Here is a 12,677-nt window from a genome sequence, read left to right on the forward strand (position 1 = left end):
ATAAATAATATTTAACAATATATAACAAGAGATTCTTTAGCTCGAAAATGTTCAAAATATTTCAAGGTAATAAATAAATAGTTCTTATAGAACTTTAAATGGTTCTTATATGGCATCATCGCGAATGACCTTAAAAAAGTAACTTTTAATATTACTTGTGTTGCCAAAGCAACGAATATAGGGCGAAAAATATCATATTTAGTCAATTTAGTTTAGCAAAAATATTTGATCGTGTCTACCCTGATTTAAACTTGATTTCTAGCATTCCATTAAGTAAAACCACTAAATGATAAGGAAATAAACTTACGAACTTTTTGAGGCTACCCTGCAGTCGGTACGTTCTTGTGGTCTCTAGATGAAATCTATGCGTTTGCCATAGGTTTCTTGTCATAGAATGGCACTGGTGTGATGTTGTATGAATGACATGACCATGTCATTTCCTCCCCATTGAGACTCGCTGAGTCCTTTCACCGATATTATTAGCATCTGGGTCAGTCATTATTGTAGTCTATACCAGAACAAAACGAGCGAGGGAGACGGAGACAGAGCATTTCCTCTCCTTGTGGCCTTTTCTGAATATTGATCTGAAATACATTAATATAGATGTCCGAACTGGAACGGAACTAAATATATATAAAAACGCATGCGAATCACGCTTGGTCAAGAACAGGAAAAATGCGAAAACGCCTGTAATAATAGAGCCGCATGTAAACGTCAAAGATTTGAACGAATTTAAACTTGAGTAAAAGGGAACGTGACATAAAACAAAACTTTTGACTGGCTGGATCTTTCTATTTTATGTGCTCACAGAGCGTTACCGCTATTGTGCAGCAGTCGGTTATGCCTGACCTCAGATTCACAATGACAAACTTTCACGAAACAATAAAGAGAGGATTTCGGGGCGCCAACTTCTGCCCATATACACTCTTTTCACTTTTCAACTTCCTTTCGTCGTGCTCTTTTTTATAACATAAACACTCACTCAAACCTTTCTGCAAAAATATCCAAACTTAAAGACTCGGAAAAGCAAATGCATGGTTAAAGGCGAAGTGAGTTAAAACCAAACAAAACAAAATATGCTATTTCAAAGACTAACCTACCTTACTGAAGATCAACTTTCTATATATCGTTCTGCAGTCCTTGGTCTTAATTTCGTTATGAAAATCAATACAATACAAACCGACACACTTAAAACATAAAACAGTGAAAAACATTGTATAGGCTTGTATTTAACGCAGTATTTGGGCTAATAGTTCATTTAAAGCACAGTCCAAAACATTCGACTTTGAGTAATGCATGCAAAAGGCTAACAAAACGATTGTCCGTACTTCTTAGTTCAATGTAATATTAGCATTGTGTTGTCTTGTGTGTAAATATAGCCTATGGAAAAAACACAATCATATCTTTTTAATGATTAAACTTATTTGGAATAAAAACATTTATCGAGTGCTGTAGCCTACACAGAGAAAAACGATAACACTAACTTATTTTAAAGCAATATCAAGTTGAAATATCCCGCAGAAACGCTTATTATTTTCACTCGGGTAGTTTTCTTTCCGTACAACAAATGCTTTAATAAACCCCAAATGCTATTATAGGTTTAGAAATGTTAGAAGGAAAATGAAAACCGTTGCAGCTTGTTCAAAATTGACCTCTTAAACTATGATGTGATGAACAATTAGTTAGACATGCAGTGTCTTTCAATTGATCGGTGACTGACGGCCTAGCAGGTCCACGAGAAAAAAGACGTGTATTATAACAGATAGGTGGGCCTACACAGCACGTGCGTTGTCCCGTCTGAGTAGAGCATTGCCCAAAAGATTCACACAGACTATTGTCATATCTAATGCAAATAACCCCGTTATTATGAATGGCGGAAAAGTATGGTTCTAATTCTAAATGTAAAATCTGAAAAAGCTTTTGAGTTTCTAATTGGTAACCGATGTCCATGTCTACAGTCACTTTATGAGCCTAAATGAATTAAACAGGTGACTTTAAAGTCTTTGTTTGATTTCCTTTCGTTGTTAAACATATTGATCGAAAACAAAACGCAATTTAGCCTAAAGTTTGTGCGTTTGCAGAATTGCATTGACGTGGAACACTGTTTTTCGAAATAAAGTGAGAGAACCGAATGGACCGCAAGTGATTTACACCTGTTGCAAGTCGTTTATTCAAAAGACAGCTGTCGTTTTCCGCGTCGTTCAGCCGTAGGTTGTAAACAGAGAATTGACTGTAACTTAAAATAGATTTGAAACAAACGACGACACGTTGTATAGCGAAAGTCGTTTAACGCCACAATGTTTTGCCACTTTCTTACATGTTTCTTAGACGCTAAAAATCATTCAAATTTAGCAAGTGACAATAATAGCGTGGTGTTCTGAAAAATATTCAGATTTCAAAATATTACTTAAGATTACAATATAGGCCTAATATATGTTACACTGACAACCCACAATTGCTGTGAAACAGAGATTTATTCTCGTCTTTAGGCTTTAGACGAGATTTTTGTACGATTTTATTTGTAAATAATTAACAGATTTAAGGCTAAACTTAAGCACGAATATTGAACCAGATATCCTACGATCAGGATGATGATAGAGCAGTGTGTGTCAGTTCAAACTCCGCAGTCAGAAATAGGAAATGGCCAGTAACCTTTATCCTCATCCTCTGAGTCCCTCAAGGTTTTTTCTATTTCTTCAGTTTGTTTTCAAAGGGCAACAGGAAGCTGGGAGATCCCGTGTGACCCCAGCATTGTTATAGGCCCGATATCACATCCATTGACTGGGTCACATCTGTGCTGATCTGAGCTCTATGATCTGTGAGCTGGCAAAAGCCCTAGCGCGCATTCACAAATCCCTATTTGCTTCTGCGCGCGCCCTTTTGCAATTAAACCTCAACTTTTTTTTAACGCAACAACACATTGCAAACACGTTTGTAAGTGAAAATTTAAGTGATTTTTTTCAAAAGCTTTTTTCAACTTTGAAATAAACAATAATTTTATTTTATGAAGATGGACTCAGTACAAGGGGACTAGAATGCACTGCCTGATGAACAGCACTCGTGGCTGTGCAGTAACAGCCAGATTTTCTTTGACTGGTGAATGTTAACGGATTGTTTACAACCATAAGGGAGAAGCACTTTTGAAGCGTTTAAATTGAAGTGATAATCCTAAAGAATTTCTCTGGGATAAAAAACAAGTGTATCTAATTACCCTGACACTGCCAGATTTGAAAAGTTTTGGGTTTCTGTGACAATCTTTGTTATGACTGGAAAAAGGTGAAAGTCATACGTGAACCGTTCATTTTCTTCTTGAGCTCCTTTAAAATGTGTTTAATTAGTTCTTTATTAAACAAACATTGGTCTCATGTAACATTTAACAATTATATTGTGACAAATACATATTAAATGCACACAGGACTGGTGACACAGCATGAACGTTTACGTGTGAGAACACATATTTAAGATCTTGCAAGAATTAAAAACAACCATAATCAGCATTTTATGTGTTTGTTTATTGCTCTTACACGATTTAAACGTTTTTAGCACGTGACTCTGCCTTCGGACACCCTCTGTTGTCTACAAAACATCATCCTTTTAATGTAAAGAACATTCTGAAAATATCATATTTATATCCTCAATATTGACTAGTGAAATGAATTCTTGAAAGCAGACTTTGATGCTCGTAACCTACATATTGAGATTTTAGCTAAGATTTCACTCATATTTTCTTCTACAAGAGATTTTCGCATGTTCACTTGAATGAAAAGTGTTCGTTTTGTGTTTGTTTAAAGATATAGTGTGTGTCTGTCCACTGTAGGGACCACTGTGCATGTTCACTTATGATCCTTTATTACTGAAAGCTGCATTTCAATAAAAAGGATTGAAAAACAATATCAATAAGTTGGATAAATAGTTTGATGCATTCGGGAATTGCAGATATAATAAGATGTCTGGCTGCAATAAGAACTAGTTTTAGCCACTCATAACATTTATGGGTTAACGAAATAATCATCAAATTAAAATCATGTAGAATACAACAAACGTAAAAGAAAAATATACTGTATTTGGTAGTTTGTCTGTTAATTTAGCAAAATTTGTCAACTATGGCATTATCAACAGAAACACAAAAATATAAAAACATAAGTATTAAAGGAACAGGGAACACTGGGTTGATTTAGGGTCTGTGTACAAAATCTAAAACCAGATTCTCAGTTTCATGAAAACTAATTCCAAAATTAGGCTATTTCTGAAACGTGAAATTACATCAAAGGTCTAACATAAAACTGAGTTGTAAAATTGTATAGGCTATACAAGAAATATGACATAGGTTAACTGACCTATTATGGCCCAAGCTAAATGAGCGTAACAAAGATGCAGCAATGACCGCTCAGGCACTCAAAAGTAGGCTAACCAAATCCCTAAGAGTATCCAAATCCAAAGGACACATGTAAATATTGAATGTGTCATGCACCTGCTAAATAAAGGATAGACATTTGTTTTAATTTTCTGGTCACGGGTGACCCCACCTAACTCGGACCATAAACTAGTCTATGAACATCAAACAACGAGTTTGTATAAACAGATATAAGTTAGTCTAAACTTACGGTCATTAAATTAAGCTGAAGTCCGAAAAAAAGTTGAAAAGACTTTTATTTATCCTTCGAATTTCCTGATGTGAAAAAGTGAGCACGAGTTATATTAGCAGAGTTGCTAAATGACACAATATGGGCCATGCGTTCCCCCTTAACTTGCCAAGTCGATTTGCACCAGGACCAAAACCTGTAGTGAAAGTTCTCAATGATATCACTTCTAAAGTGTCCGTTTTGTTTCACTTTGGCGCTCCGGGACAGTACGCTTCAAGGACCAGTGATGGTTTGCATCGCTGGTTTCTTTTTAAAGCGCCCAAGTCTTAGCCTATACGTCACCTGCCTCTGTTTAGGATTACTGGGTTGAATTGCTCTGCGAATTTACTTGACGACTCAGTGCGAGCCTTTTTCCTTTATTAAACATAGGTATTTGTTCAACGAAATATTTTGTGTAGGAATAAAAACCCCATTTAAGCACATGTAACAACATCGCATCACATCGCACTTAATACACGTCACACTGCAACTACACGTCCTTTAACACGGGACACAATCGAGGCTGGCACACTAGATTTCAACCGATATCGGTTTCTTATTAACGAAACAATAACGCAATATAATATCCAAAAGATTAAATGTAATAAAGCGTCCTGGCTTTATTAAAGCGAAATGTGTATGTCATTATGATGTTGCATAAAGAGTTGTCGAGCGTTAATATAGTTACATATTGAAAAAATGACGTTCTGTAAAACGAGTAACGTTCAAAATCAAGAATTTGGACAGCTTGTGATGCAACAGTAAATTACTAGTAAAAATGAACACACCCCTCCCCCAATGTGATTTTCACTAGCCTGCTTTAAAAGACAGCAATCTTGGTATGATGTAAAGGCAACAACCTTGATTCAACTCGATTAATTTCTCTGTCCATCCGATAGTCGTTTTTTGTGTGAGTAAAATAAAAATATATGGGGATGTTGAGCACTTTTACGCTATGGAGTACTATAGCTTTAAATATTGAGAATTAGGAGAGGTGGGGTGCTGTCATTTACTCCAGAGTCACTGGGTCACGTGATACCTATTCTCTCTGTTTATTGGTCAAAGGCACGTGTCTAGGATACCGGACTGCGACGTCACCCGGGGGACTCCTATTAAAAATAAGAACAAAAATCCGTAGTGAAAGTATTCCAGAGCCAGTTTGCGCTTCCTTGTTTACTAGAGCAGGTCTGTTGCTTTGCTATCGCATAGGTGAATATTTGCCTGTATGTTGTACAAAGTAGATGCAAAGACAATTGCAAGAGGCACACAGTGGAATTAATTTCTACAACTATGGTTTTTCATTTTGCGTGGCGGTTTCGTAGAACATAACCAACAAAAGAAACAGAACACGGATTTGTTCATTCTTTACCCATTATTTCTCTTTGCTGGGAAGCAAAAAATTATAATCGAGAAAATAAACTACGAAAGCTGGAACTCAAGCGTACGAGTGTGTGCGAGAGAGAAGGGGGTTAAAAGGGACATTTGGAGAGTTTCACTATGGAAGAAAATGATCACAGCGACAGAGAAGTGGAGCGTCAAGATTCGGGCGACGTGTCTAATCGGGCTATTCTACCCCTGCTGCAGGCTCCTGGAAACATACTCCCTCACAGAATAACTAACTTTTACATCGACAACATTTTAAGACCAGACTTTGGTCGCAGGAAAGAAGGAACAAGGCGTAATGAAATTAACATAGTTGAAAGAGAGAATCGCTGCCCATCGGCACCCGGATCAGGGCAGGTGGGAGCTCCAGTGTCAGGGGAAGGAACCTCGAGCCCTCACATAGTAAGCGCCTCCAAAAAAACTGATATTACCGCGGACGCACCTCTGAAACCCCGGGCAGAGACGGGAGATCAGAGCTCAGATTCGGACAGTTCGCAAAGTAACCCTGGGCAGGCGAAACAGCCAATTCTGTGGCCGGCCTGGGTATATTGCACAAGATATTCCGACAGGCCATCATCAGGTATGAACATTATTCTTTATACAGTTATTTTTGCACAAATAATACAAATAATACAGAGAACGTTTATTAAAATTTAGTTGACGAAAATAGAAAGAGATCCGAACGTGAAATGACCCGCCAAGAGTTTTCTTTTGTGGCTCAATCAGTCGTTTATAAAATTAATATGAATAACAAAGATATATATTTTCATTATTCGTTTTTATAATTTAATATTTACAAACATTCGCCAACATTTTACATAAAAAAACATATATATATATTGAAAATACATAAAATAATTACTATTATTAATATTATTATTATGTATTATTATTGTTATTATTATTATTATTATTATTATGCAGGCAATGTTGGCTTCTATGTAATCTGAGTAGAACATCCTTAAAGGCAAACAAATGTAAGTATCATGTGGGGCAATAAATAACCCTTCCGTTAGCATTCGACTTGACATTTCGTAAGTGGTTCAAGAAAAGAGAAATTTAATTAAATGTTATATTTTAAGATTGCAAGTTAAAATATATTTTTTGCCTTTATTTTTTAAGCAAAAGAAACGGGCAGTTTTGCGCCATTGTTACTTCGACGTCTTTGTCAAAAATATGCTAATTTTTATCAACAATGGAGTTGGGCGCACCATGGAGGCTAAATGCTAAATTAGACACATTTCAAAAGTATCTTCCGAAATAAATATGCTCTATCTACGCAACGAGCACCATAAGAAAAAGGTAGTCTTCGTAATTTTGTATAACAAAAAAGCGAATTCTAGATTAATTCATTTCAAATGAAGTTCAAATGGCGCCTGAAGTGGGAAGGTAAGTTTTTTTTGTTAAGTTGTAACTTCTATAATAGACGTGTTCCCACGTAATGTGGTTAAAAAATCCTAACCCGTTTTTATAAAGCAATCCTGCAAGCATAACGATTCAAAAACTATTGACATAATACAATATATCGAAATAAACGGGTTAATTTTTGGATAGGTCACACTAACTTCGAAGAGCCCGCTTATGTGAGTGCGTTTAATGTTTACCTATACTTGTTTTTCGATTGTACGAGGTGAAGAAAAATTAAACAAGTGCAATCTACAAGGTGAATATACGCAATAGTAATAAGGCTAATTTAAATAAAAGGTGAAGAAGAAATAGGGAGCTCGTTTCATAGCCTACAGATCAATCTATTGTCAGAATTCATGCCCCGTGATATATATGGGTATATTGGGTACTTGAGATAAGAAAAAAAAGATATGAAGTGAGGTGGGCCACTGGCGTTTAACGTCAGATGTTACAGTTATAACAAGTTTATTAAAAACCTTCTAAATGTAGTTCCTATGGTAACACACAGAGAGAGAAAGCTTTCACCCCTCCCTTATAGCAGTGACCCCCACCCCCATCAACACCACCACATCAAGCATACATCATGCTTCCAGTCAAACTAGAGCAGCCAAAAACATTTAGTCTGAATAATTCTTTGATTTAGATTTATTTCTATTTTCAACCCAATTTATAATAAAAATAACTAAACATATTAAGCTTTTATTTTTCATTGAATGTTTAGAGATGAATAAATAATATACCGTTTGTGGCGTTGTGGCAAATCGTAATCCCTTTTATTGTTTCCTAAATTGTAGGACCAAGATCCCGAAAACCAAAGAAGAAAAGTCCAAGCAAAGACGACAAGCGTCCAAGAACAGCTTTTACAGCAGAGCAACTTCAGAGACTCAAGACTGAATTTCAGAATAATCGTTACCTGACAGAGCAAAGGAGGCAAGCTTTGGCCCAGGAACTCGGCCTTAACGAGTCTCAAATCAAAATCTGGTTTCAGAACAAGAGAGCAAAGATTAAAAAAGCTTCGGGGAATAAAAACACGCTTGCATTACACCTGATGGCACAGGGACTATACAATCATGCCACAACCTCAAAGGACGAGAAATCAGACAGTGATTAACGAGAAAAAGAGGACATCTAAAATGCAATAATTTTTAAAAAGGGCCAGTGTACAAAATACCAGCATTAAACGGATGAAAACTTTATGTATGAGATATGATTCTGCAATATTATATGTATATATATACTTTATGTGTGCGGTGGTGTAAAACTTTTTCAATTAGTATCACTGCTACACCGAAACTTCAGACAGAGCGTGAGGAAAAGGACGCTTCTCCTTTAAGAAGCTCTTTGAGTGACACTTGACGTTGAGCCACATGTGACCAGTTTAATCCTTGCTGAAGTCCAAAGAGTTTTCTGCTGCATTCAGGCAACTGTGATTTAAATAATAAATGGTCAAATGTTTTATCTTATTTTAACGTTCGTTTGATTGTTTTCAAGCATTATTTTATTACTCCGAGTCCGGACGAATGTTTTACTTTTACTTGAATTGTGTTACAGAAAATTCAGTAGGCTGCAGTATATTGTATTTAAAGATGGTCTTTGATGGATGACGATTATTCGTCGTAACATTTTCAGGAAATAGATGTGAGACATTTTGAATGCACGTGGCAGTAAACCTCCGAAGTTCAAAACTAGACTTAATGCAAACACTTCACTTTATTTGTTGTCGGTTGAACTTCGCTGGGAATGTAAAATAAAAGTTTCCTCCTCATTTGTCAAGTGGAGACCTGGCAAAGTTTTTACAAATGGGATTTTGCTGTTTGACTTTTAATGGTTAACTTTTTTTAGGTTACCCAATTTTTTCAATAACTTGAGAGTGGAACAATATTTTTTATTTAACTGGAAAACTCTTGTTCAGAAAGTACCATGTGTACTAAAGTTTATATTACAACTAAAAATTTGCATCAGATATTAGGAAAAGTTCCCGTAGTAGCAGTGTTGTTCGTTTTTTTCTTTATTTACAACTTTGACATTGTGACAACAAAGTAGCCTCATCACCACCAGCTCCAATATAAACTGCAAAAACATTTTGTAAATATATGTTTTGTTTGTGAAAGTCCTAAACAAACGGATTAAAATATATATAATAATTTAAACAGTTCCCAGACAGCGTTTTTCCTAAAGACATCCACACACACACACAAAAGCAAAGTTTAGACGGTCAAAACTAAGACGCATATGCATAAACAAAAACAAAGATTAAAAGATTATTTTAAACACAGATTATACGACACTTTGTTCAGTTTTTTGTTGCATTATGTACATATTTTCGACAGCGTTTATTTGAGTAAAAATTGTAAATGAAAATCGGATTACAAGAAAACACGAGAAGCCGCAAAGAGAAGGCGGGCATATAGGTTGAGCAAAAACAATTATAGATAGATATGATCAATTTAAATCTAACAAACAAGTTAAAATTCTACATTAGATTGTTGATGTTTATTGCCTTAATAGGGAAACTCCAAACAATCGTTGCCACGCATCGGGAAAACACTGCCATCGAAATAATTTAGCTGTGTAAACTTAAAATTACATTATATACATCCAAAATTTAAATTTCTTTTAAAAAGTGCTTTAATGACACAAAAGCTTGTGTAGTTTATGATGATGCGTTGACGGGCAGGTGCCCTGAAGTTGCTAAGCACGAGCCCAAACCACACGTCTTCAGTGGGAGGACAAACACCCGAGCAATAACTAAACAACAGAGCATTATGGGAGATGTTATGCATTTGGTCCGCTCCAACGTTTTATTTGGCGTCTCTTGAGATTGGACATGAATGAATACAACGTAGTCAGATTTAACCCAACATCAACACTTGGGGGAGTCAAAAACAAGTTTAATCTAAAAATCTAAACACCGACAAACGCTAAAAGGCAACGTGATTTTTAACACAAACTTCATATATAGTATGTCAGATTTGGGATAAATTACGTTTGAAGTCTTATTGTTGTTTAAGAATTATGGAGAAGTCGTCTTCTTCAGTTCTAGGATGTTTAACTGGATGCAAGAAATAGTGCAAACTATTTTGATCATGTCATAAATGACAAACATTTTATTGTTTGTAAACAATGCTGTTGTGTATTTTAGATTGGGAATCGTTTGAACGTCGTTTTCAGCTGAAAAAAACCTTACCAGAAAAACTTGACACATTCTTAAGTGTTACCTGACGCCATGAAAACATTTCTAGAAAAGTCGCGCTACTGAATAGGTCCGACACAAAAGGCGAGCTATCTCTGAGAACCATTCCCAGCATTGACCTGTTCCTCAATGCCAGAGAGTCTCATCTGCATTTCTATTCTTGCCAAGCTTGTATGTGGAAGTAACGCCCAACGGCCACTGACTCGACGAGCTTCACGAGGAAGAGAAAAGCAGTTGCAGCTCAGACGCGCAGCGAGGCTCCTGAACAAAGTCTGTGGCCGGGAGACCCCATTGAAGGTCAAAGCCTCCTGTCACAGCTGCAGGTGGCTCGTTTCTTTTCGTCCACATTTCATCACCTCCGAATTCAACACGGATCTTCAAGCATCTCATTAATTCCTGCCACTTTAAACAGGAGCTGAACATTCTGCAACCTCAAGATATTCAGCTTTGGGAGATTAAAGTCTAACTTTAAGGCGCGTGATAAAAACTCGACACCAAGATGTTTTGTCCAAATCGTGGGTCAACAAAATGTGAAGTTCCGCCAAATTCACTTACCCTCATGTCATTGAAACATGTTTGACTTTCCACTGCATAAAGATGATATTTTGAAGAACGTTGGTAACCAAACAACATGGGCATCAATTGTGTGAACACAAAACCATTGAGACATTTCTCAGAACTTCTGTGTTTTGAGTTCAATATTGTTAGTTTTTTGCTGAACTATGCCTTTAAAAGTTCAATCCCAATTTGGCTTATATCACATAACTGCAACAAAGGTCTTCAATGGTTCAACTTACCTCATGAAAGCACATTCATATTTTCCTCTCCCTAAAGCGTCTTACCAAAATCTGAATGGCTGGGGTTCCTAAGGCCAGTCGGTCTAGAAAAGAAAATACACATCAGAGCGGTGTTGATCTCCCTTGTCTGCGTATGGCAGAAAGGCCTATCTTGTCCCCATTCCAACTGAGTCATTTATCTATAGTTTTTGAATGCTTCCTAGTCAAACTTGAATATGCAATGAGGAGCTGGGCTTTGTGGCGGAAATATAATTAAGGCAGTGAAAGATGTAGAGGGTGAAGAATGGGGATGACATCAGGCCAATTTCACACTTGGCACTCGGATGGCCGAGCCAAAGCCAGGCTCTTGCCACGCAACACAGATCAAAGCGCACTGCCAGTTCAAAAAAAGCAAAAAAAGGATTTAAGTATGCTAATCTCCAGGACAAATATATTTTAATCTTGTTAGAATACAAGTTAACGCCACAGCTCAGTGGCTAAACTTTATACAGAATTTAAGGGAGCAATCAAATTTCACTTACACTATATTCGAGACATTCTGATCTATTTCGACTTTTGAGTTTCACAAAACGCTTATTCATCTGGCTCACATGAGCAGGAGAAAAAAGCATGACTTTCACTAGGGATGTCTCTACTCAGGCTACCATCTAAGCTTCCTAAAGCATTTGGTTGCATAAGAAATGAATGCTTATCTGTCCAGTTCTCTTTGGTAACAATCGATGTGTCATGTACTAAAGCTCTAAGCACAAACACAAGGTAAACGCCATAGAAATAAGCTTCTAAGGCTACGAGCAACATGCAAACAAGCAGTTTCCTCAAATCTGAAAAGTAAGTTGCAAGACTGCTGGCGTGCAAGACTCACTTCAACATGTAAACAGCCATTTCATGTGTTATTGAGTAATAGCACTTCTGGACCTTTCTGACATCAATGTTAAAACAATGGGATTCACTTCATAGCACAATTTAGATTATTTGGACTTGCTGTTTCTTTCTTTCAGGGGTTAATAAGTCAGTAAATCTTTTCTTAAGATTAACATTACGAGAGCTTAACATTACAAAAACCCTGATGGACTTATAACAACTAAACAGAAAGGAAAGAACACTGGTTCTCATTATTACTATACTAAAACTAGAAAACAACTAGCATTACATTTCCCATTTGATACAGGGCATCATGTGGAGTCCTGAATAACTCCCTGTGATATCTACAGTTATTCCTCTGCACAGAGGGAGCAGGCTTGTGTTAAACAATGCAAAAGTATCATAGAATGCAGC

General features: G+C 36.6%; 1 protein-coding gene across 1 annotated transcript; it reads left to right on the top strand.

The window, feature by feature from the left end:
- Positions 1-6,119: 6,119 nt before the first annotated feature.
- On the top strand, positions 6,120-8,523 carry en2b (engrailed homeobox 2b; the record flags this gene model as incomplete). Its single annotated transcript, XM_079453739.1, has 2 exons — positions 6,120-6,585; positions 8,207-8,523. The coding sequence occupies 2 exons, from the start codon at positions 6,120-6,122 to the stop codon at positions 8,521-8,523; spliced, it is 783 nt and encodes a 260-aa protein (XP_079309865.1).
- Positions 8,524-12,677: the final 4,154 nt, after the last annotated feature.

This window comes from Barbatula barbatula (genome assembly GCF_947034865.1).
Source record: "Barbatula barbatula genome assembly, chromosome: 3".
Lineage (NCBI taxonomy): Eukaryota > Metazoa > Chordata > Actinopteri > Cypriniformes > Nemacheilidae > Barbatula > Barbatula barbatula.